The sequence below is a fragment of the Alexandromys fortis genome, unplaced genomic scaffold (genome assembly GCF_014885135.2).
Source record: "Alexandromys fortis isolate MF-2015 unplaced genomic scaffold, M_Fortis_MF-2015_v1.1 scaffold_16, whole genome shotgun sequence".
Classification (NCBI taxonomy): Eukaryota; Metazoa; Chordata; class Mammalia; order Rodentia; family Cricetidae; genus Alexandromys; species Alexandromys fortis.
The window spans coordinates 15,493,623-15,519,445 of NW_026067893.1; the positions used below are offsets into that span (position 1 = coordinate 15,493,623).

The following is a 25,823-nucleotide window of genomic DNA, read 5'->3' on the forward strand; positions in this document are numbered from 1 at the left end:
AATAATAATAATAATAATAATTTCCAGGACACTTCTTTCTGGAAAGAGCTAAAGCTTGGGGGACGGGGCAATCAGCTCTACCCACTACTTATAGCTGTAGAACTTTGACCAGTATGAGAATTTTAAATTAAGACCCAATCTTCAAGGTTGTGGCATAAGGCAAAAGGAAAAGTCACACCTTCGTCTTGTATTTAAGAGTGTTACTAGTTTACTTTACAAACCCAGGTAAGGGGCGCGGGGCTCAATGGAAAAAGCGCTTGCCGTGCAATTCTGAGAACCAGAGTTCAGATCCCAGCACCCACATGAAAACATGGTTTAAATGGAAGCCCGCTCAAGAGGCTGACTCGGGATTCCTGGGCAAGCTAGCTGGACTAGCCTCGCATGGGGTCAACGAGACCCTGCTTCAACTAAATAAAACGAAGAACAACCGAAGACACCCTGTCAACCTGTGGCCTCTACACACACCGGCTCCCCAAACACAGGCCAGGCTAGCTGACGTGCGAACATTCTCGACTACTTTCATCCCTGGTGACATCAGCCTGGAATGCTCCTGAACACTTGGCTGGCGTGCTTTCTCACACGCTTTCACGACTCAACCTTTGCTGTGCTTTGCTGAGGTGGCACTCTGCCTCCTACGTGACCGCTTTGCCCTGCCCTGTTCCGTCTTGGCCCGAGACCTCCACGGTGGCGGTGGACCAGAGCCCACACCCGAGACCTCCTTGGCCGAGAGCAAGGCCGGTGGGAGAGTTACAGCATCCCGCAAACGCCCTCCCTTTGATCCGAATGGGAGGGAGGGCGACCGCAAGGTGCGCGCGCATCACCGGGCCAGGGGCGGTGCCTTTGGATTGGCGCGGGCCGAGCCGCGGCGCGGCTGCTGATTGGCTGCGCGGGGTCAGGCGTTGTGGGCAGAGTGGACGCCCGTGACCCCGGGGGCTGTGAGGGGTGGGTGGCAGCTTGGGGTGGCTCCCTGGGGTTGGGCTAGGTGCGGACTGGCGGAGGGCCAGGTAGGGGTGTGAGCGCAGGGTGCGGTAGAGCAGTGCCAAGGCCAGCCGTGCAGCCTCCGCCTTCCTCCCTTGGATGCTCTAAGGGCCTCAGCGGGGTATTCAGTCCGCGCCGAGTTCTGAAGAGCCCTAGAACCGGGATTAATGGAATACCTGAGGTCTGTCCCCTTTAGGGACTCCGAGCAGGTTGCAGCCTGGCCTCCCTGCTCCTGCCCACACTTCCTGTTCTGGAAAAGGCAAGGCGGGAAGCTCATGCTGTTGACGGTCCTGCCACTTGAGTTGCAGATTCTCCCGCCCTGTATCTCAGATGTGAGGGGTCAGCAGTGTGTGTGTGTGTGTGGGGGGCTTTTCTGGAAGGGGGAAAGGGATTTTTTTGAAGAATAACCAAGCGCAATGCTTAAACATTGCTGGTGGGAAACTAAAATGGTCGATACATGGAAAGCAGCTTGGTGACTCCACAGAAGGCTAAGCGGAATTCCGTACAAGCAAATTACTCCTGGATATGTACCCAAATCGAGTGAAAGTCTATGCCCAAATATTTGAGCGCAAATATTTGTAAGCGCTTTTCACACTTGCCAAAAGGTGGAGCCAGCTCAGTAGATGCCCCAGCTTTGGTTAGCTGAATGCAATGGGGGCATGCCCACTCACTCCCAGCTACGGTTGAGGAGAAGGTGTTTACCGTAAATATGAGGGGAATACAGCCAGAGAAAGGGTCCGGAGCAGGGAGAAAGTAGACCAAACATGGCCAGCCAGGAGAGAACCAGGCCATAGAGGAGAGAGGTGGGGCGAGCAAGAGACAGGGCCAAGGGGATCAAGAGCCAAGAGGGCAGGGTTGTATAGGAATGAGAAACTGGGGGAAAGGAAGCTGGGAGCTGGAGAAGTTTAGGGCAGGGGCCAGGGTGAGAAGAGCTCAGAGGAGGCCTGGAGGCCAGCAGACTCTCTGGTATGTCAATAGGCACGCACTATACTTAGCCATTTGTCCCAAGTTTTCCTTTGAACCTCACCCTACAGGTTTAGGCTACACAGTGGGTGATTGCTCAAAGCATAGTTCGGGGAGTGGGATGGCAGGCACGGGTTCGAAGTTGTCTAATTCTGTTTCTGTGGAATATGAGGCACGTGCATTCACATTGGCTGTTACAGGCGTGGGGAAAGGTTGGCTTGTGGGTGATAGGACTAGGTGTCACTGCTGAGTGCTTTTAAGAGTTTTGGGTAATGAAAATGTTTTAGAAAAATATGGTGGCTACACGATTCTGAGAGCGTACCCAATGCACTGAATTGCTCGCTTTGGGCTGCTTTTGTGTCGTGAAATTCCACTTGAGTTCAGAGTAGAAATATGTGAAATAAACAGGGTTACCTTTTATATGCCCTTTCTTCCTTTCTCTGGTTTCTTCAGTAGTTCACAGTGTTTGTTATGGCCCGGCCTGGCCTGGGCTATTCACTGCTCCCTATGAGACATGGCCCAGAGGGAAAGGGCTTTTTTGTCCTTTCTGACCAGTGGTCCCCTGGGCCCACAGCCAGCATGAGTCAGCACTGCACACTCTGCTCCTTTAGGAGTTCTCTGTAGCTTGGAGAAATCCTGAGTAGCTCCAGTGGGAGGGCAGGGCATGGGGGCAACTGCCTCTGCCTCTAGCAGTCCCAAAATAGAGGCTTAGTTCTTTAGATCCTGAAGCCTGTGGCATTTGCCCACGGGCTGTGTTCAAGAATCAGCCTTTTGCTAATACCCTGGGAATTGAACAGCAGTTGTAGAATAGACCCTGTGGCGTTTCCCATAGTTTGTCCTGAAAACATAATGTAAAGAAGTCATGAGATGGGGCTGTTGAGATGACTCAGAGGTTAAGACTGCTCCTCCAGAGGTTCTGAGTTCAGTTCCCAGCAACCACATGGCAGCTCATAACCATCTATGATGAGATCTGATGCTCTCTTCTGGTGTGCAGGCATACATGCAGACAGACCACTGTATACACAATAAATAAGTTTAAAAAAAAAGTCCTTGAGATCTCTGCTTCACCGAGTACTGACCATAGGCACAAAGAAACGTTTCTAGTAGATTAAGATGCGTGTGAAGAGCCCAGAACTGTACAAGAGGTTAACATATGGTGGGAAAACTAGAGAACAATGTCAGGTTAGCTTCTGTGCTTTGAGGTGGGTGCTTGAAATCAGGTGCAGTTAACGTTAACACAGGTATTATAGAATCTTGTGCTGGGGTCTGGTCACAAGTTCAGCCGTTGCCAGCCTTTGAGGAGGGCTATGCCACCAGGCTTTGCCTTTGGGTATCACTGGGTGTGTCAGTTTGACACAGACATCTGAGACCAGGGAACCTCAATTAAGAAAATGCCTCCATAAGTGGGTTGTAGGGCTACAGAGATGGCTCAGTGGTTAAGAGCACTGACTGCTCTTCCAGAGGTCCTGAGTTCAATTCCAGGCAACCACATAGTGGCTCACAATCTATAATGGGATCTGATGCCCTCTTCTGGCATGCAGACGTACGTGCAGACAAAGCACTCATCCCTTAAGTAAACAAACAAACAAACAAAACAAATGGGCGGTAGGCAAGCCTATAGAGCATCTTCTTAATTAGTGATTGATGGGTGAGGGCCCAGCCCATGGTGGGTGCTGCCATTCCTGGGCTGGTGGTTCTGGGTTCTAGAAGAAAGCAGACTGAGCAAGCCATGAGGAGCAGCAAGTCAGTAAGCAAACTCCTCCATGGCCTCTGCATCAGCTCCTGCCTCTAGCTTTCTGCTCTGAGATTCTGTCCTGACTTCCTTCAGCAACGGACTACATTGTGGAAGTGTAAGCCAAATAAAACCCTTCCTCCCCAACTTGCTCTTTGGTCGTGGTGTTTCACTGCAGCAACAGAAATCGTTACTAGGACACTGGGTGTCACTGAATAGCAGATTCTGGGGGGCCCTTTGTTCCACGCCCAGGTTAGCCAGTAGGCAAAGCTGCAGTTCTAGAGAAGCAGTGCAGCCCCACCTTCACCCTTTCACTGTTTCTGGGGTGGGAGGGGGTGGAGCGTGGACTGGGGACCAGGAAGACCCTGACAACTCAGCCGTCCTTGGAGTCAAGGTCAGGGGATCACAGCACTTTGTCGAGGGCGCTCAGCTAGCCTGCAGCAGCCAAGCAGAAGTGCTGCCTTTGGTGTTACGACTGTGTCTTCCATCTCGCGGACTCCGAGTGTGAGTCCTTCTGCTCCTGGAAAGCTTCTGTTTGTGTGTTTGCAGTGCTTTTTCACTGATGCCAAAGGTGGAATCTGGCTTTCTTTCACCATCATGATTAGGTGTAACAAGACGTCTTCTCATGGGAGTCCCTGTACAGTGTGGGACCGAAGAACTTACTCTCCACAGTGATGAGAATATCGCATGCTTCTCATAATGAAAAACTTGAACTTAACCCACACTTCATTACTTTATTTGGGTTTGAGTTTCAGCTACAAATTATGGTAACAACAATGAAAGTACAAGCTACTTTTTCCTCATGCAGGCTTTGTGACAAGTTGGGCAACCACAACAGTGATTTAACTTGAGCAGTTTCGTCAGGCCCTGTAAAACAACGCCCCACTATCAAGTCACTTCCCTTTCTTTTGTTCTTTAGCCCATGGCTACTTTCAGTCTGTTAACTGACTCTTGATTTGTGTATTCAGGACATTTCATATAAAAGCAATTATACAACACACTGCCTTCTGTGCCTTTCTTCTCGGCCTCAGAATGGTGTTTGTCCATCCATGTTATACCACATATCAAGACTCCATTCTTTTCTATGGAATCCCGAGTGCTGGGATTAAAGGTGTGTGCCACCACCACCCGGGCTCCTCCTATAAGTCTTTCAAGCAGAAAGGGCATCCAAGGTGGGGAGAGGAGCGTGCAGAGGACAGAATGCCGTACCAAAGCTAAGGCTTCCTTGCTACCTTTCAGGTGCCTGCTGCATGGCTGGCTCAGAGCTACATCATCAGCATTTGGATTGGTCAAGACTTAGGAGAGAGAAGCTGTCTGGGCCAGCAATATCTCTAGAACAGTTTTGCAGACGATAGTTTGTCTGGGGTCATCAAGATGCTAGAAGTCCCAGAGGTGGATGCGCAGAGAGGGTCTGGAGGCCTGGGAAGAAGACGACCAGCTCTGCCTGCGGAAGACAAGGAAGAGCTCCTCCACAGCGGTGTCCACAGGAGGGGAGCTGCAGGGATGCAGACCCTGGCTGGCTTCCTGTGTGGGGAGAGGCAGAATGTACCAGCAGGAGAGAGAAAGGTAGAGTCCAGCCAGGAAGGACTGTGAGTCAGAGGGTCCCACCCTACCACCAAGGCAGCCATGCAGGACGAGATGGTTCAGAGCAAGGAATATGGGAGAAGAAGCATAACATTGCGGGCAGAGGCCTAGAGTTTATCAATCCAAGAAGCAATTTGGATTAATAAAGGGACCTGGCATTGAAAATGTTTCAATGTTGAACACTAAGCCCCTGCTCAGGAAGTTTATACTCCCCTGGGTATCTTATAGAGGCTTCTTCCAGGAAGTTACTTCCGAGAAACTCTCCCAACACTGCCCCTCAGCCTCTCTGCCTTGGAATGGGAAAGACAGGTGGCCCAGACATTTCCTCCAGTCTCCTCTGTGTCTCCTTATGACCCTCCTTCTAAGGTAGAAACTTCAGTCACACTCAGAGAATCAGGTCACCACCCGTTCTGGTCAGGCCAACTCTACTTTCTACTCCTTTCTTGCTTAGGGAGTTCACAAGTCCCACAGCATCTTACCACCATTAGAGGCAATCCCAGAGATGGCAGAGCAGAGAAATGGAGGAAGCTGGGTGAGCAGCATCTCATGGACTGCTCAGAACTTTAAGAACGTCTTACTCGCCCATTCTGAACACGCCCTACCTGAATACCTCTTGTTCTATGAAACAGGAGATCTTGTTTTTTTTTTTAATTTTTTAATTTTTAAAATTTTTTTATTTATTAAAGATTTCTGTCTCTTCCCCACCGCCGCCTCCCCTTTCCCTCCCTCTCCCCCAATCAAGTCCCCCTCCCTCGTCAGCAATCAGGGTTCTCTGCCCTGTGGGAAGTCCAAGGACCACCCTCCTCCATCCAGGTCTAGTAAGGTGAGCATCCAAACTGCCTAGGCTCCCACAAAGCCAATACGTGCAGTAGGATCAAAAACCCATTGTTCTTGAGGTCTCAGTAGTCCTCATTGTCCGCTATGTTCAGTGAGACTGGTTTTATCCCATGCTTTTTCAGACCCAGGCCAGCTGGCTTTGGTGAGTTCCCAATAGAACATCCCCCTTGTCTCAGTGTATGGGTGCACCCCTCGCGGTCCTAAGTTCCTTGCTCGTGCTCTCTCTCCTTCTGCTCCTGATTTGGACCTTGAGATTTCAGTCCGGTGCTCCAATGTGGGTCTCTGTCTCTGTCTCCTTTCATCGCCTGATGAAGGTTAATATTCAGGAGGATGGAAACAGGAGATCTTGTTATAACAGAAAAACAAATTCCTTTCCCAGCTGAGACTACTTGCTACATAAATGGGTGTTTTTGACCTTTACTCAGGAATATTTTCATACTGGATTTACAGCTGTGTTCTGACATTGCCAAGCTCTGGGGCTCAGGACAGAAAGAAGTATGCTGTGTGTGTTATGTTGAAGCACGAGTAATAACAACTCACGGAGAGAAATTGGGGTTCAACCTGAAGATCCAAAAAGCAAAGCAGCCAGCCACTGGCTCTTACCTCGACCTCAGTCCAAAATGGTGATCCTGCCTCCAGGAATCTCAGAATGTATGAGAGCTGTCTCCTCCCATTTTATAATCCTCTCTAGTTCTGGGATTAAAGGCATGCACTGCCTGGTTTCTATGACAACTAGTGTGGCTACTGGGATTAAAGGTGTGTGCTACTACTGCCTGGCCTGTAAGGCTGACCAGTGGGGCTCTTTTACTCTCCCAATCCCCAGGCAAGCTTTATTTATTAAAATGCAATTGAAATGCTGTTACAGTGTGGTGTGTGTATAGTATGTGTGTGTGCGTGTGGTATATGTGTGGTGTGTATGTGTGGTGTGTGTGTGTGTACGTGTGGTATGTGTGTGGGGTTTGTGTGTATAGTGTGTGTACGCATGAATGTGGTATGTGTGTGCATGCATGTGCATGCCCCATGTCTCCTTGAGAAGCAGCCAGGTCTGATCACAGAAAGACTTCCTTATAACTCACTTCATGTAATGCCATCCCTGCTTAAGAATCACCCTGGTTGGGGGCTGGAGAGATGGCTCAGAGGTTAAGAGCACTGGCTGCTCTTCCAGAGGTTCAGAGTTCAATTCCCAGCAACCACATGGTGGCTCACAACCATCTGTATTGATATCTGGCGCCCTCCTCTGGAGTGCGGGCATACATCGAGGCAGAATGTTGTATACATAATAAATAAATAAATCTTTTAAAAAAAAAAAAGAATCACTCTGGCATGGTGAGTCCCCCATTATAATTTGCCTGCTTTGCAAGCTCTGTCAATAAAGTTCTTTTCCACTTGTGTCTAGAGGACACAGGTTCAAGACAACTAAGACTGTTGCATCTCTAGTTTAAGCCACCTACCGTGAAGTACAGGGTGCTTCACTGAGCGTTTCCTGAGGCAAAGACTTTATCACTGGCCTACCCAAAAGACGTTAGAGAAGAAAGGACTAGGAATGACCCCCGTGGGAAATGGGGGAGAAAGGACCGCGTGAGAAGGTAAGTATGTCAGTTTAGCGTCATAAGGGAGAGGAACTGCCTTTTGATACTTGAGCATTTTTTAAAAGAGTGTTATGCACAGCAGGGCTGTGGTGGTGTGGTGTGGGCACACCTTTAGTCCCAGCACTTGGGAGGCAGGGGCAGGTGATCTCTTGAGTTCAAGGCCAGCCTGCTCTACAGAGTGAGTTTCAGGACAGCCAGGATTATCCAGAGAATCCTCTTAGTAAAAAGGAAGGAAGGAAGGAAGGAAGGAAGGAAGGAAGGAAGGAAGGAAAGACAGTACAAGAGGAGGTTAAGGTCATCTTCTGTTTTGTTTTTGTTTTTTTTTTTTTGAGACAATTTCTCTGTGTAACAGCTATGTCTGTCTTGCAGCTCACTCTGTAGACCAGGCTGGCAAATCCGCCTGCTTCTGCCTCCTCAGTGCTGGGATTACAGGCATTCGCCACCACTGCCCAGTGGGTTAAGGTCATCTTCCCTCATCCAGTTAGCACAAGAGAAACATCCTTCCCCTAAATCCTCCACACATCATCAGTGAGATCACTCAATATTACGATGCCTCTGAGGTCGCTTTATTTCCTCAGGATAGAAGACACAGGGTCATCTATTCAGTTCACAGCAGCATAGTTCTCTGAGGGAAGATGATTTTCCTGGGGAAAAACACAGAGCAAACATAAATCCTGACCCGAGAAGGGCTCTGTGTCTGTATGGGGAGGCTCACGTGGTCTGGTGGGGGAGGGGAGGAATGAATGCTTCTAACAAAGGTAAGCCAGCTCAAGCTTCCCCATGCTATATTGGTGTTTTCTGTTCAGTGTGAGAGATTCCAACAGAAAAAGCAACAGCAACCAAAAGCCAAAGGAAGGGAGGCCAAGGCCCAGAGTCTCCCCCCCCCAGGCAGTTCCCTGGGGGCTGCTGTCATCTTTGATCTTAGGGGAGGGAGGGACTAATAATTTAGAACCACTCTGAAAACACTTAGCAAGTCCTTCTAACTGTGGATACTCCTAATATGGGCATTCACTTTGAAAAGTCAATACACATTTTTAGGTTCAGGGTAATGACTGCCGGATAAATGAAAACTTTACAGACCGTCAGCTGTAGGCAGAACCTGCCTTTCTGACGATTCCCTCAAGAACCACAGCACTCCCTCAGCTTTAGCATAGAGAACAACTAGTAAGAGAAGTGAGAAGTGAGGAACCCCAGATAGTTAGGGGTGATATGAACCAGAGGCAGGGAAAGGGATTTTGGACCCGGAAAGGCTTCTGACAGGGCTCCTGGTGTTTAAGGATTCTATCTGCATGCCCCGTTGTCCACAGTGTAGACTTGGCGGGGGTGGGGGGAGGGCACCTGGCTAAGGCTGCTGACAGAGGATTGTAACTTCTATATCCGAGGCTTTGAGTGTTAGATTTAAAACAGAATGAGGCAAGGGTTGCTGTAGCAACTGGGGCATCTCTTCGGAGATCAGCTTTCTCAGATAACTTGAGCATATGACAGTGGGGGAGGTAATTCAAGACGCAATGAAACAAAAAAACACAAAAGACTAACGTGGCAGGAAACAGCTAGAGAAGAACCAAGGGTGAGGTAAGCAGACAAAAGACCAGATAAGAGGTAAAGAAAGAGGCCTGGCAGCCACTCTGGACAAGTCCTGAGGACATGAACTGAAGAAGCTCATTTCCAGTTACCGCACAGAACACCACTCAAGCCACGCTCGCCTATGAAAATCTAGTATTGTAAAGGGAAAGTGATTTATTTCAGGAGGGTCAAAGTAGGAGCATCTTCAGAGGAGGAAGGCATCCAATGGAGACAGCTAGGGCAGGAAGATGAAGACCCACTCAGAGTGGAGCATTGAGTGAGGGAACCCTGTCCGAGTCCTTCTGCATTTACATTGCATGATTAAATGCTAGACACTGAGCTTCACTGCCTGCCCAGTCGACCCTGCTGTTCTATTCATTTGCTTCCTCCCCCAAGTGAGAGCCTAGCCAGCCAGAGGGCACAGGGCAATGACAAACTTAAACGGATTTATTGTAGGCTAGGTGCAGTGGCTCACACCTTTAATCACTGCTCTCAGGACAGCTGACACAAGGACTCTCTGTGAGTTCAAGGCCAGTTTGGCCTAAATAGCAAACTCCAAGGCAGCCAGGAGGCCCTGTTTAAAAAGCGGCTTGATTCTCATGGCATTTGGAGATCATTTGGGAACCTGATGTTTTTCACCGTTTCTTTTTTATAGTAGACATGTTGCCTGACTTTCATATGGGTTTCTTATATAATACCTAATTGGTTTAGCTTTTTGATGTTCTTTATTATTGAGACAGGGCTTTACTATGTAGCCCTGACTGGCCTATAACTTGCTATGTAGACCAGATTAGCTTTGTACTCAGCTAATAAACTCTAGTTTTAGACAGAAGAACTGAGACACAAATTATCATGGAAAACTTTAGGAGCCACATATGCTGGCTCACACCTGCAATTCCAGCCTTTTGGAGGCTGAGGCAGGGATACTGTCACAACTCTGAGGCCAGCCTGGGCTACAAAGTGGGTTCCAGGTCAGCCTGGGTTACAGAGTAAGATCCTGACTTCAAACAAATCTGGGCAGGTGGTGGTGGTGGTACACGTCTTTAATCCTAGCACTTGGGAGGCAGAGGCAGGTGGATCTCTGTGAGTTCAAGACCAGCCTGATCTACAGAGTGAGTGCCAGGACAGCTAGGGCTGTTATACAGAGAAAATCTGTCTCAAAAAACAAACAAATCTCTGGTCTTTCAGAGGGCAGAGAATCCTGACTAGCAGACCAATGGATGTGCTCATGCTGTAAACAGCTGATTTACCCAGAGCTCCCACTGAAGTCGGCACAGTCTCTCAGGCTCTAGTGTTCTTGTTATGAGGGTGATACCCGTAAAGGAGGGCAGCACTGTTCCCCAGCCAGGTGGCACTAAGCACCAAGGCATAGCTCAGTAAAGCGGCAACAGAAAAGCTGTGTAGAAAAGTTTCACCCCAGCAATACCAGGGCATCAGCGTGGGCAGGATGAGGAACATGAGCTGGAGGCCGGGCTTGTAGTGCCTACAGGGAGGGAGCACACACCGAGTATGGAGAGAGGACTCTCACAGCCACGGGAAGCATCCATCCATTCCTGCAGCATACCTGCGCTGCTTTTCTTCCTACCTCTAGAGTATGGGGGAAGGACGAGGGCTGAAACCATCAGGAGAGAATGGGGTAGACATCTGTTAAACACATGGTCATATATATATATGTATACACACACATATATATGTACATACACACACACACACACATATTCGAGACAGGGTTTCCCTGTATAACAGTTCTAGCTGTCCTGGAACTAGCTCTTGTAGACAAGGCTGGCCTTGAACTCACAGAGATCCATCTGCCTCTGCCTCCCGAGTGCTGGGATTAAAGGCGTGCGCCACCACCACCTGGCCTTATATAAATTTTTAAATGAGGCAATGTGGACACATTTAATGACTCTTCTAGGATCCCACCACTAGAGGCCAGTGTGTCAAGTCTAGGACTGCCTGTCTCCTGACAAGAAAGTCATTATTCTTTTCCTCAGAAGCACAAAACTGTGTTCATCAGACAGATGAGGGCTAAATCACAACCTCAGCCTCCAAGATCTGCTGCCTGGGTTCTTGTCCATCTGCCTTTGAGTTCTTCCCCCCCCCTCCCCATTTTTCAAGATAGGGTTTCTCTGTGTAGCCCTGGTTATACTGAAACTCACTTTGTAGACCAGGCTGGCCTTGAAGTCACAGAGATCACTGTCTTTGCCTCCCAAATGCTGGGATTAATACTGTGTATATTCTCTCTTGTATCATGATTATTTAATACTTGCCTTGTCTCTCAACCTCAATAGACTATAAATTCCTTGAGGGAAAAGACTCGGCTGTATTCATTTTTATGTCTATGACTAGCTAGTTAGTGATAGTAGATCAAATTGTATTTAATTGCATTCAGGAAAATTGCTCAAAGGGCGTGGAGCTGAACAAAACAGTAAAGTATCATTATGGCCTCTGAGCCATTAAAATGGGTCTTGAACATACAATCTCTCAGCTTTTATTTACACATAAAATAGGAGGAAAGGTGGGGCCTCTAAACCCCAGGTGTTCTGCACCCCATGCCCCCTTCACTCACCTCCTCTGGAACATGACCAGCTTCTTGGCTTTTGGGTCAGACATGTCCAGTTTCCGCCCTTCTCTTTGACAGCCAGGTATTTGCGCACGAGCAGCCAGCCCACATGAGAGAAGAAAAAGCCACACCGGGAATTGTGAGGGTCAGCGTGTGTTTCTGTGAACTTGTGGTGGGCGCGGTGATCTCGGGCCCATTCATACACGTCATTCTGGAAGGACAGGAAAGAGGACTCCAGTACTGAGAAAAGAAACCCTTCTGGGGGAATGCAAGGGCCTAGGTGTCTGCCAGGACCTGGAACTCAGAGAGTCCCAGGACTGTCTCCCAAGGGCCTTGTGGAGCCCTTCTGCACACTTGCCTCCGAGAAAAACTTATAGTCTCAGATTCAGGAAATAGCACTCTTGCTTCCTGAGAGTCTGCGGTAGGAAGGAGGCAGATGGGTCCCTGCCCTCAGTTTCATTGGCAAAGAACAGCAGTTCTTCAAGCAAAGAATGTTGGACAGGATCCTAATGGACAGCCTAATCCTTGAAGACGGGGATATGAAGCAGGTGGCCTTGGGGTCTGGAGTGCTAGTCGGTCTGTGGCTACGAATGGGGGAAGCTCTATGTTGATACTTTCACAGTGACAGGTTACTCAACTAGTAATAAGAGCAGCATGTAAGTTATGAGCTCGGGCACATTTCTTAAGGACCTCTTATGCGGGACTCTTTCTAACCCTTCAATTATGCACCAATAATACCACCCTCTTCCCTTTTGCCCACAGAGAGCAGGAGCGTTCAGGGTGTAAACCACCAGGGCAGAGATGATCGTACACACAGGTTGGGAATCTCCAATATTACATGCAACAAAAGAAATGAATTTTGTTTCCTGTTTTCTTCTTATCTATCCCACTATGAGCCCCACTTTGATACCCTCTCCCCAGAGGACAAGCTATCTGGTGCCAGTTGCTGTCACCTAATCCCAGTGAAGTCTCCTTTCTCTAATTCCCTTCCTTCTACCTCGAAGGCCTCAGGAGCTGACTTAGCCAGCACGGCCGCCACAGGTGCTATCCGAACACGGCTTGATGAAACTACTTATTAACACAGTTTCCCTGTGTTACTCTGAACACTGAAATGAGGGATAATAACAGTCCCCACCTCTGACGACATCCTGAAGACTTAATGAGTACATCTGTGCCAAATGCGAGCACAGGGCCTGCCACGGAGGCCCTGCCATTAGAAATGTTCCCATTTGCTATCTGAAACAAGAGTTCTTGGGGCTGTAACACTTCATTCTCATTCCCATCGTGGTGGAATCCTAAGGCAGGCACCACAAAGGGTAAGGTAGGAGACCAGGGCCAGCGCCTAACTGACGCAGGATGACCTTGTATACCGAAGGACCGAATCAGCCATACTGTGTGAAAGCATAGGAACTTGGTCAAAGATGACTCAGTAGTAACTAGAGACCCTCTCCTCCCGTCTCCCTAGCCAGTGACTCGGAAGTACCTCATGCTCTCTGGGCCTCAGAACTAAGCAAACACTTATTTAGATGGCCACAGAAGACTGGGGGAGGCAATGGCTGCCCCCGCTGCCTGCTCTCAGGGTGCTGACTCCCTCTGGTCTGCCCTGGGCCATCAGTAGAGGTGATGCAGAGAGTGGAGCAGGTGCAGACTGGACAGCCATGGTGTCGGCCAGGATGAGGAAGAGCCTCAGGGCAGCCATGCTTTATAGGTTTGGTGGCTCCACAGGCCAAGAGTCTTGGCTGTGATGCCCAGGCCAGTAGACACACGTGACACACACACACTGCAGGGAGAGACGGCGGAGATCACCAACAGAAAAGCGCCTCTGCTGAGAACATTAGGACGCCTTTCTGAAGCTCCATTGTGTCTTTGTAAGGCTTGGAAAGGGGATCTGTTTTCTTGTGAATCCTAGGGATGTAAATAGACACAGGATCCTTCGACACCAAAGCACTAGAGATGAGACACATCCCAAGATGTGGGACATGTGGGCAGGACATTCATGACTTGTGCGGCTCTCGGAACAAAGGAGAGCCAAGCCTTCACTGATTGGCTGGAGTGGCAGCTGGTGGGCACAGGGACCCACTGTCTTTCTGAAGAACTGTAGGAGCCTATGCTGGGGAGCTGCCTACATACCACAAAGGAGGGGTATAAACAAGCACTTGCCATGACCTCAGCCAGTGACCAGCTGGAGGCCCAGGAGATTATTTGCCTCTGTCCTATTGGGGTGTTTCTGTCTCAGGATACTTTGTTCCCCAAGGCTGAAGAGAATACCCTACCCTCACAGACTGTCCACCTAGAAATGGAGACGAGCTAAGAGGGCCAGGTATTGAGGACAAATGTCAGGGAACAGGGTCCAAGCCGTTGTCTTTGTGCAGGAGTGTTATGCCAGGCCCCGTGTCCTTTGACTTTCAGCTAACTTTCTTTCTTTCTTTTTTCTTTTTTTTTTTTTTTGTTTTTTCAAGACAGGGTTTCTCTGTGGTTTTGGAGCCTGTCCTGGAACTAGCTCTTGTAGACCAGGCTGGTCTCGAACTCACAGAGATCCGCCTGCCTCTGCCTCCCGAGTGCTGGGATTAAAGGCGTGCGCCACCACCGCCCAGCTAGGCTAACTTTCTTTAAAGTGTTGAAGGCCATCAGCTATGCCCACAGTGCTAAGGACCATAAACGTGGGTGTTTATGAGCCAGATCAATCTGGGCCCTGCCAAATTAGAAGAGACCCAAGTGGCAAGGGACACACGTGCAGTACAGAGCTGGGACCATCAGTACAATAGCATGTCATCGCTGTAGTAGAAGGGTGGCTCTATCAGGGACAGCCAGCCCTGTCTACAGCTTCATGTGCACAGCGGCTCAAGCTTTGCAATGGTGTTACTATTCTTACGTTCACTGTATGCCTTGAATGGGTTAGGCGCTACTAACATGACATCACAGTTTAGGAGGAAAGTGTTTTTCTAGCCCGACAAGCCTGGCAGAAGTGGAAGCATGGTTCATAGCTAGGGCTTCTGGCAACAATGTATTCTGGCTCCCACTCTGGCATGAACTTTCAGACAACAGAGCACCCCAACACTGCCCTGCTTCACTGACTTCAGAGACTACACAGCTCAAGAGACCTCACATGATCCACGATGGGCAAGGGGACACTGAGTGTAGCCATCTGTCCCTATGATTGGTAGCACTAACATAAAAGCTGGGACCTTGGTTAAAAAATAAATAAAAACGAAAACAAAACAAAACAAAAGCTATGTACAATACTTTAGGGCCCCGCTGGAAACAATAGACCTTCAAAGGCTGCAGAACTTTACGTATGGAGATTCCACACATTGTATAAATGGCCCTATATTCATCAAAAGCCAAAAATGACAGATAGCAAATGGAAAGATACCAAAAAGAGAGCAAACACAGCCTTGCTTCTGGGGTCATTCCACTCCCGGCACTAGCAACCGACCTGCCAAACACAGTTTGGTCAAGCTCAGAACTGAACCGAATGAGGCCTTTAAGGAGGGCCCAAGGTGGAAGGGAATTAAAAGGGGCCGGAACTATTTGAAGACCTCCCTCCTAGCGAGGAAGAGAGAGGGAGTTCATAGCATACAGAGGAATGCTACCCATGTCCGGGTCCATTATACCGCAGCTCAAGTTTGGGGTTCTCAGAGGAAGAAGAGGACAGACAGTACCCAGCTGCCTCAGCAGGACCACGCCCCATGACCTACGGATAAAGCACCCTGTTATATGGGGAATGGGATACCTTGTGATGAGAACGAGCTATTCCTGCCCTGAAAATGCACTTTAGGCCACACTGGGACAAGACCCTGAGGAAGGAAACACCCAGTTGCATTTCCCTGAGGAACCTGGAAAAGTTCCAAGATGAAAGTCCAGAGTCCAGCTCCTCACCACTTAGAAGACCTAAGAGGACTGGGCCAGATGCAGCTAACATCTGGCCAACTAGCCTCTTTTTACCACTACCCTTCAAGAGAGAGGAGCCAGAAAGAACCCACACCTGATGCCGCTCAACGTCTCAGCATCCTCCTGAAGAGAACCTGCCAGCGCAAGTGCCTCTGCATCCACACAGCTCCTGCTTGTTCTCCCCGTTCAGGCTTCAGGGGTCACAAGTGACAACACCTGCAGAGCACACCTGTAGATGCCAGGGACAGCACTGCCATCAGCCCAGGCCATGACAGGCCAGGGACACACTGTCTCTCTCAGTACAGCAGTCGGTACAGTAGGTTGGGCTTCTCAAGGGTTCTAATGTCTGCCAAAGAACTGTGTGTCGGAGACAGGGAAGACGTGCTAGATGGTGTAGCATCCATCAGTGAGATGAGCAGCAGCAGGCTGGATGGGGAACGGAACAGGAGACACTTCTGCAACCTTCTTTCATCCTAAGAACATCTTGACCAGCACACGCTGTATCCTGGAGACCTACGTGGAGTAGGGGAGCCAGACGCTTGTGCGCTTGAGTTGTACAGGAACCCGGTTCCTCTTCCTCCCAGGCAAACCAGCCTCGTCTGGATGGGGGCGAGGTCCAAAGAGTTGTCTGCAAGTTCCCTGGGAAGGACAAGCAGACAAGCAAGAAACCCACACAGAAAAGCTTGCTCAGGGACAGTTGCTGCTTTGTCGCCTGTCTACTCCTCCAAGCCACCATGCGCATGGGCTCAGCAGAGCTGACAGTCTTGCATCCCGATCCGGCTAGGCTCTTTTTCCAGCCCAGTCGATCCCTCAGGAGCCAAAGAAAAAAGGATGGAGGCTCCCATACAGGACATGGCTGCTGACTTGGCTTAGAGTGGGCCTCATTAAGGAGAAGGGAGACACCAAGACACTGGCCCGAGACAAGGGGAGCTGCTCACCGAAGAGGCAGGTGTAGACCTTGCAGGAGGGAATCAGTGTGATCCCATACAGGGCCCCCAAGTGCAGCAGGACCATGAGGATGATGTTTCTCCAGACGTACTGCAGCTTGGGCGGGGGCCCCTCCTCATCCTGGTAGCTGGGGTCATGTAGATCTTCTCTCAGCTCAGGGCGGATGTCTTCTCCCCGTTGTTGGAGAATCTTTTCTAATTTCTACCCTTCATTCTTCAGCCCTACTAGGCAGCAAGGGAAATCTGTGTGCTCCAATGTAGGTCAGGGAAGAATGGAGTACAAGCACAGTCTGGGACTCCGTGCCAGGTTAGGTGGGGTTAGCTGGAAGGGATTCCCATGAAACTATGAATCCAACTAGGAACAGACTGCACCATGAAAATAATTTGCTCAATACAACTTAGTCACAGAAGTAGAAAGCAGAGGAAGTAGTGGTATTTACTTCATGCTTTTTATGACTCAAGGAATTATTACTGTTTTCTTTTTTAGATGAGGCCTTGTATTATCTGACCTGCATCTCGGAATCTCACCATCCTAGCCTCCTGAGCATTGGGATTTCAGGTGAGTGCCACTGGGGTCCGCACCAATATTTATGATAATTTCCAGGAATGTCATGAAATAACTCAAGCCTGGAGTGGCTGGCTATACCTGTAATCTCTATACTCTGGAGCCAGAGACAGAGTGACCATGAGCTCACAGCCAGGACGGCCTATATGTGGCTCCTGGCCAATCTGAACTATGGAGTGGGATGTTTCAATGCTATCCCCTCCTCAAAAAAAAAAAAAAAACAAAAAAAAAACAAACCCAAAATGGGAGATGTGCAGCCTTCCTTTCCATGGACAGTTGGAAAAATTGTTAACAATGAGTTAATTATGTAAATGCAAGTGAGAAAAATTTTATAAAGTGAATTATTGTTCTTCAACACAAAGTTTCAAAGTTGTGTGATATTAAACTCATTTTTGGTAGAGAGTAAAATTATGCTTCTGCTGCGGAATATTCCTTTACACTGTGTGGAGATGTGTCACCGTGACTGGTGGGATAAAGAGCCGGATGGCCAATAGCTAGGCAGGAAGAGGTTGGGGGGAGACTTCTGGGGACAGGGAGGACTCGGAGAGGAAGAGCGCAGCGTCACCAGCTAGATGCAGAGAAAGCAGTGTGGGGAATATGGAGAGATGGGGTAACGAGCCACGTGACAGAATGTAGATTAAAATAAATGAGGTAATTTACGTTATAAGAGCTAGCGGGACAAGCCTAAGCTATGGTGGAGTTTTCATAATTAATACCAAGGCTCTGTGTTGTTACCTGGGAGCTGGCAGGGCAGAGAAAGATTTGCTATATACTTCAAAGCTTTCTTGTTAGGAGATTGAGTCCCTCATCTTTTTTTTTTTTTTAAGATTTATTTATTCATTGTACACTGGTGTTTTGTCTGTATATACTCTGTGTATATAGCGGTGTCGGATCCCCTAGAACTAGAATTACAGACAGTTGTGAGCTGCCATGTGGGTGCTGGGAATTGAACCCAGGTCCTCTGGAAGAACAGCCAATGCTCATAAACCGCTGAGCCATCTCTCCGGCCCCGAGTCCCTCATCTTTGTTTTCTTCCTATGGGTTCCAAGTATTTCCAGATGTGTCCATTTCAATGTCGTCTCACCCAATCACTAAGAATAAGAACGGCTGGGGTCCTGAAGCCCCCAAGTGAGAGCCGAATGACGCTCTCCTGCCTGATGTGTGGGCCACACACAGCATCCACCAAAACATCTCACATAAGCAGAGATTTCATTATACAGCAAAGCAAAAAGGTGGCAAGTTTGCGTTGTGGACAGATGGTCTCAAATTTTCAGCACGAAACTCCTCGCCATAATCAAACTCTTACCTTGGGTTCTGTCTCCTTGCCACACCTACCTCTTTCACTTCACAAGATATTGCGGTGCAATTAATTTTGGAGTCAAATATTAATCTGTCCTATCAAACCCAAATATTCCCAGGACCGTTGGTCTATCTGAATGAGGTGGTTTGGCTCATAGGGAACTCAGCTAAGCAGCACGTCAAGTCTTGCTGGGAGCATGCACTCACTCAGCCGCTTGTACTAGTGGTCCCATGCTTTTAAAGCCCATGTACACAGACAGGAAGTCACTGCTTGGAAAAGCCCCTTCTCTTTTTGCAATTATGCTGACTCTCAGATGGCCAGGACTTACCAGAGCTGAGACCACAGAGTAGAATCCAGCGCTTCTAGGACTGAAGCTGGATTTTTGCTTCAGAGCGTAGGCGTTGAACTCAGAACCTGCGCTGTGCTCTATATATACAGTGGCTTGGGCTGGAGAGATGGCTCAGCCATTAAAGGCTAGGCTCACAACCAAAAATATATATACAGTGGCTGTCCGGTCTCAGCCTCACTGTGTAGGCTGTTGCCCAGAGTTGTGGATTTAAAGGCATTGGCTGGCTGAGTCTTTTATTTCCTCATATACCTTTATTCCCTGCCAAAAGGGTCAAGGTGTGCAGAGGCAGCTGGCTTACGTGGCCTCAGGTGGAGATGAGGGTGGAAGAGTGGAGGGGATAAAAAAATAGGCCCTGGCCAAACGGGAGCAATATGATGTTGCCTACATCACATGCGGTCTTAACATGACATAACCCCAAATCCTGTCCCTGTCTTTCTCCATGAGAAAATGCTGAGTGGGGCTGAAGAGAATGCTCAGTGATCGAGAGCACTGGCTGCTGTTCTTCCAGAGGTCCCGGGTTCAGTTCCCAAGGTCCACATGGTGGCTCACAACCATTTGTAACTCCAGTTCCAGAGGATTCTACACCCTCTTCTGGCCTCTGAGGGCAGTAGATACTCAAGGGGTGCACAGACGTACAGGTAGGCAAAATGCCCATACACATAAAAGAAAGTAATCTTTAAAAAGTTAATAATACATTTGTCAATTCCGGCCTCCTCATTGGCCAAAGACTATCTGATGTTACCTCAGTACCCATTTCCCTGGCTCAGCTCCATCTTCTGTCCTCCACGCCACCACCTCTCTTCTCTTCTTCCCTCTTTTTCCCTCCTCCTTGCCTTCTGCCATTCTCCTGTGGGTATGGGAGCATTTGAGATTTCATTCTGGAAAGCAGTATCTAGTTCAGCAACACAAGCCCCAGGACAGCCTGGCACATGGTGACTAGCTGGACAATGGGGACATTCCACAGGAGAGAACCGGAAAGTCATGGTGGCAATGCCCGCTGACAACTCCACCCTGCCTACCCAGTCTCCTAGGAAGGTGAGAGGGAGGGTATGGCAACAACCAACGGCTCAGTTGTGGCCCTGGCCCTCATCTGTAGAGGAAAGCCCATAGCTCAAGGAAAAATAATGGCACTGGCCTTCCCACCAACTCTGAATGCTATCCTAACCCTCCAGCACCACACACACACACACACACACACACACACACACACACACGCGCGCGCGCGCGCGCGCGCGTTCTCTCAGACCTATGTGTATGCACAGCCCATACTTAGTTAATGGGCAGGCTCCGTAGGGTAAAGGCTCTGCCAGGAATCAATGGGCATTGGTTCCCCCTGAGCCCACCACCTATGCCTATGCCCTCAGAACATACTGGGCCTTTGTTTGTTTCTTTTTCGAGACGGGGGTTTCTCCGTGCAGCTCTGGCTGTCCTAGAACTCGTCTGCAGGGCAGGCTGGTCTCAGAGATCTCAGGATCTCAAGAGATCTGCCTACCTCTGCCTACTGAGGGCTGGGATTACAGGCGTGCGCCACCCCTCAGCCCCGGCTCATACTGTAAATTTTGAGAGATTCTTGATGCCCTCTGTAGAATTTTGAGTTGTTTTGTGTAAGGCGTAGACAGGCGATGGAATAAGAACAGAGAGCTGATATCGAATGATCTCTCTGAGGTGGCGGCTACTCCATACTTCCGTTTTAAAGTGTCAAGTGGAATAATCCAACAGCTTGGTTACAGTCACAACAGCCTGTTTATGGTAGAAGGAGGCGTTCAGGGCAGAAATGTGAGGCTGATGCCTAAGTTCCGGAAGCCTAACCCTATTACCCAAGGCCTCTTGCCGGCTGGCGGTGCGTTTCCCTCTTACCGACAGGGAGCAGCCCCTGCAGCTCTCCCTAGCCTCCACCTAGGCCGACAACTTCCCGGAGCAAACTGCTCGGCGGCGTCTTCTGATTGGAGCGGGCGCGGGCCGAGCCGCAGCGCGGCTGTTCATTGGCTGCGCGGGGTCAGGCGCTGTGGGCCGAGTGAACGCCAGTAACCCCGGGGGCGGTGCTGACCGGGAGTAACCCCGGGAGGGGCGGCTCGCCTCTCCCTTTGTCTCCTCCCGCGTGGGGCTCGGGGCGGGCAGACCTGCCTGGGCAGCGACAGGGCGTGGGAGCGGGGGCGGGGCTTGGTGCGCCTGAGCAAGCGCCTGCTACCGGAAGACTGAAGCGTTGAGTACAGCTGCTTCCTCCTGCCCCAGGCCCCAGCTTTGTAGGGGTTAAGTGTGGGGTTCTGTGTGAGGCCAAGTGGAGGGTTCTAGAAAAGATGGCTGTGGAGATCCCCGAGGGGATGTGGCGAGTGTACCTTAGTGACTTCGGAGGACAGGCTGCCACCTCCAACAGCCTTAAAGAGGAAAAGGCTAGGATCACTTCCCCTAGCCCGTATTTCATGGGGAAGGGGTCCGGGACAGCTTTGATAATGCAGAGTCAAAGTCAGAGGTGCCGCTAAACACTGCTGGTGGGGATGGAGAGTGGTTCGGCCGCTGTGGAAAACAGGTTGGTGACCCAAGGAGGATTGGAGAATTACCGCAAGAGCCCACAGCTCCACTCCTGTTACACACCCAAGCCAGTTAGAAGCAAATGCTCCAGTAATTGTGTAGCGTTCATAGCTTTGTCACCGGGTACACAGGGCCTTAGGCTTGCCACCTCAGTGTTTTCATTGTGATTAATTTTAACTGTCAGCCTGACTGGATTGAGAATCACCAAAGAGATAGACTTCTTGAGTACGTCCGATTGGACTGACTGAGGAAGGGGAGAGTCGCCCTGAATGTGGGTAGCACCTTAACACACGCTGGGGTCTGGACTGAATTAAAAAAGGCAAAAGGAAGTCGCAGGGAGCCTTTCCTGACAGACACAAGGTCACCTCATGTTCCTGCCGGCGGAGCTGGAACACCTCACTGACGCACCTTCCCATGTAAGCCAAAAGGAAAACTCCCTCCCTTAAGTTGCTTTTGCCTGGTATTTTATTAACGGCACGGAAAAGAACCTGTATTTCTAAGGAATTAGGAAATAGACGTTGGGAAAGAAAAGAGACCTGTGTACAGTTTGACCAAAAGTGTGGGGATACGCTACCTTCCCATGTGGCTATGCACCTCACAGTCTGTAGAAAACCAAGAGACAGAAGCTAGACTGAACGCACATTTAGCTGGGAAATTTAACTGGGGAAAGGAGACTGCTCCTTAGGATAAAAGAGGCTGGGAAGGGGGCTCAGTGCATAAGTCCTTGCCAGACAGACTCAAGGTCCTGACTTCAAATCCCAGAACCCAGGTGAAGCCAGATGCGGCAGTGCGTATCTGGAATCACAGAACTCTTCTAGGAAGATGGGGGAGGGAGAGACAGATGGCTGCCCAGGAGCTCCCAGGCCAGCTAGTCCGGAGGCGTTGGCCACACCGAGGATGTCTAGGCACAATGAGGTGCTAATAGGAAAAGTGAAAGGAGTCAAGTGCTGAGTTGCGCTCCGCTGTCAGCAGACGGACAGAACATGCTTGAAGAAGGCCAGACCTATGACTCTATTTCTGTGAAATACTACAGTAAACCAAGAGCAAAAGAGAAATTGTTGCCAGGGGTGGAGGATGGGCACAGGAGGTGAGAGAGGAGGAGAAGAAGGGTCAGAGTTAGGGGGTGTAGTGTCTCTCTGGAGTGAGGAAAATGTTTTGGAACTAGGTGTGTTGGCTCCATAACCGTTTGAGTGTACAAAATACCTCAGAATCGTTCACTTTAATTTTCTCATTTTTACTTTATTTTTTAAAGATTTGTTTATTTAATCTATATGAGTGCTGTATCTGCATGTACAGCCCTATGCAAGATAGGGCTTCAGAACCCACCATAGATGGCAGCGAGCCACCTGTGGGTGCTGGGAATTGAACTCAGGACCTCTGGAAGAGCAGCCAGTGCTCTTAACCACTGAGCCATCTCTCCTGCCTCCTCACTTTTACTTGAGAAGAAAATGAAATGATTTACAGTGAGTGCTGCTTGTACCAGAGTCTTAAGGAGGATGGAGAAAAGACACTTGCCGAGATAAAATTGCTAGGATCGTAGCAGGGCATGTTTCTGAGTATCAACAAAGCACTGACTGTATCCAGACCAGTGGATTGACTGAAAACCCTCGCACACCAGGACTGCCGCAGTGTGGGGATGTGATTCAGCCTGTGTAACTGTCCTCATTAAGGGTGGTAATGTTGTGGAAATCCACATCATTTTAAACGGCTATACCAAGAAAAAAGTGTGTGTCGGGAATGTTTTTTAGGTCATCTAGAATTCTCCAAGAAATAAGAAGAGGCGCTGTGAGCATTCTTGCGCCCTCTGCTGGAATTAGGGAACAACTCACTTTGCTTTCCCTGACCCTAACTATTACTGCTTCCTTTGAGAAATGGCCTAGAATGGAAACTCTTTAGGGATTTCTGAGCAGGTCCTCATGTGGGTCCAGACCTACCTGAAGTCAGCACAGCCCACCTGCTCCTTTACAGCTGTGGAGGGATGCCTGGATTTTTATCAATCCAAGGAGCAACCTGGACTAATAAAGGGACCGGGCTTTGAAACTGTTGCAGAGGGGCATGGAGTCATCCATCAGAAACTCTTCAATCCAAACAACTTTCCCTGGGAAAGCTAACAGTGAGCAGCTGCCTGTCTCGGCCTCTTCATCCCTCTCCGTCTTGAAATGGGAAGAATTTCCTTGCCAAGTTCTAAGGCACAGGACAGAAAGGAAGGATGCTGTGTGGAGGGGCTGGTGTCTGCTTGGATAGACGCTGGGTGCAATCACAGAAAGAACATAACCTCTGCCACGTGACACCGCCCCCATGTAAGGATCACATCCAGCCTGCTGACTCCCCTGGTAGTTTATCACAGTGCAAGCCCTGTGCCAGGGAAAGGGTTTGGGTTTCGTTTTTCTGTCTGTGGTAGTTTTTTTGTTTGTCGGTTTTTGCCTTTTCGCGACGGTAGTTAGCAGACAATGTCCAGGAGGATCTGCTTGGAGTCTATTCTTGAGACACCTCCGTTGACGCTCAAGAGAGATCAAGGCAAGAGTGCCCTCCATGGAGCCCTTTAATTTAAAACATCTGCTGAGTTTTCAAAGGTCTCTTCCTACCTACTGCTAACTACAGCTTCCCTGAAGGCAATAAAGTATGAAGAGGGAGGGAGGACTTAGCCGTGAAAAGGCCCCTGGAGCGGAAGACTAAGAATAAAAGGGTATCTGCTTAGACCATGAAAGAGTTTTTACCTTTTAATATTTGAATATTTTACAATAACAGTGTCTTGAAACAAGGCTCTTTAGAACATTGATGGTATTTTCTACTCTTTGAGCCACACTATTAAACCTCTGGTCAGCTGGTTTTGGGCATGGAAAAAAAAGGTGACCCCAAACTCAGCCACTCTTGTGGCTTCCATCTCCAGTTCTTTTAATCCTGGCCAAAACAGCGGCCGGAGATACTTTCTTCAGGTCGTAAGCCAGGCCCAGGAGAGCCATGCAGTCGATGAAGAATGTCGAGAAGTTGATGTACCAGCGGTACTCACTGGCAGAGTAGTCGTAGGGGAAGGCGTGGTGGTAGTTGTGGAAGCCCTCGCCTGGAAGAGAAGCACAGGGAGCAGTTAGGAAGCCCAGTGACTGCCGCCTCCTCCTCTTCACACACCACTTACCCAGTGGATAAGAGAACATTTGCTGTTCTTTAGTGAGTGGTTAACCCACTGCCTTCTGCTCAGAAGCAATGAGTTCAGAAGCCCTGTTTGTCTTTAATATTTGAAGGTATGTTGGAAGGAGACGTGTCTCGATGCTAATAGGGTAAGAATCTGATTATTCTGGGGAAGTACAAGCAGTGGTGGTGGGGTGCCTGGAACCTGGGTGGGGACAGAGGCAGGGCATTAAAGACATCCGGGAGGTGAGCCGAGGCTCTGAGAAGGGCACACTTCCGCTTGTTTGTCATGCATACAGTGTTCTGCATGCATGCATTCCTGCATGTCAGAAGAGGGCACCAGATCTCATTACAGATGGCTGTGAGACCATGTGATTGCAGGGAATTGAACTCAGGACCTCTGGAAGGGCAGTCAGCTTTTAGCCGCTGAGCCATCTCTCCAGCCCCCAAGAATGGCACACTTTTAAGTCCACTGAAAAAATCATGGCTCTCCTTTTCTTTATATAGCATGGCTAGGCACGACACACTAGGTTTATTGTATTCTCCATTGATCCTGCTATTATAGCTCTGAGCCTCCTGACCCAAGCAGGAGATTCTAGCCCAGCCTAGAGAAGTGAATCAGAGATGACTGGAGAAAGGGAAACTTAGCCAGGATCATTTAGAGGTTGTTTGTTTGTTTGCATTTGGGTTTTTTGAGACAAGGTTTCTCTGTGTAAATAATCCGAGCTGTCCTGGAACTCGCTTTGTAGACCAAGCTGGCCTCAAACTCACTGAGATCTGATGGAGGTGGGTCTTGTATCTTATCTGTTGATTTCATTGGTTAATAATAAAGAAACTGCCTCAGCCCTCATAGGACAGAAAATTAGGTAGGCGGAGTAGACAGAGGAGAATGCTGGGAAAAAGAGGCTGAGTGAGTCACCATGGTTCTCCCGCTCCAGACAGACAGACGCAGGTTAAGATCCTCCCTGGTAAGCCAGCTCGTGGGCTACACAGAATATTAGAAATGGGTTAGAACAATATGTAAGAGCTAGCCAATAAGAAACTGGACCTAGCCGGGCCAGGCAGTGTTTGAAAGAATACAGTTTCCGTGTAATTATTTCTGGGTATAAACTAGCCATGCGGGCGGCTGGGTGCCGGGGACGCAGCCCTGCCGCCGCTCTTACTTCAACAGAGATCTGCCTGCCTCGGCCTCCCAAGTGCTGGGATTAAATGTGTGCACCACCATAACCTGGCTTGTTTGTTTTTTGACCTTCCAATCAAAGATAGTATTTTTAATCCTTCCCTCTATTACATGAAACGTCTTGCCT

The 25,823-nt window shown here is 49.2% G+C and overlaps 1 protein-coding gene across 2 annotated transcripts in view; it reads right to left on the reverse strand.

The window, feature by feature from the left end:
* Nucleotides 1-6,035: 6,035 nt before the first annotated feature.
* The window catches only part of LOC126503782 (acyl-CoA desaturase 3), a 51,670-nt gene continuing 31,882 nt past the window's right edge, over nucleotides 6,036-25,823 (reverse strand). Inside the window, exons 4-5 of one of the 2 annotated variants that reach the window (XM_050145712.1) lie at nucleotides 11,816-12,020; nucleotides 6,036-6,399 (exon numbers count right to left, since the gene is read on the reverse strand). In XM_050145712.1, coding sequence (XP_050001669.1) covers nucleotides 6,167-6,399; nucleotides 11,816-12,020 — 438 coding nt within the window. In that variant the 3' untranslated portion in view covers nucleotides 6,036-6,166. Of the gene's footprint in view, nucleotides 6,400-11,815; nucleotides 12,021-21,799; nucleotides 24,452-25,823 lie in introns of those variants that run through there. The other variant, XM_050145706.1, reaches the window with a different exon arrangement.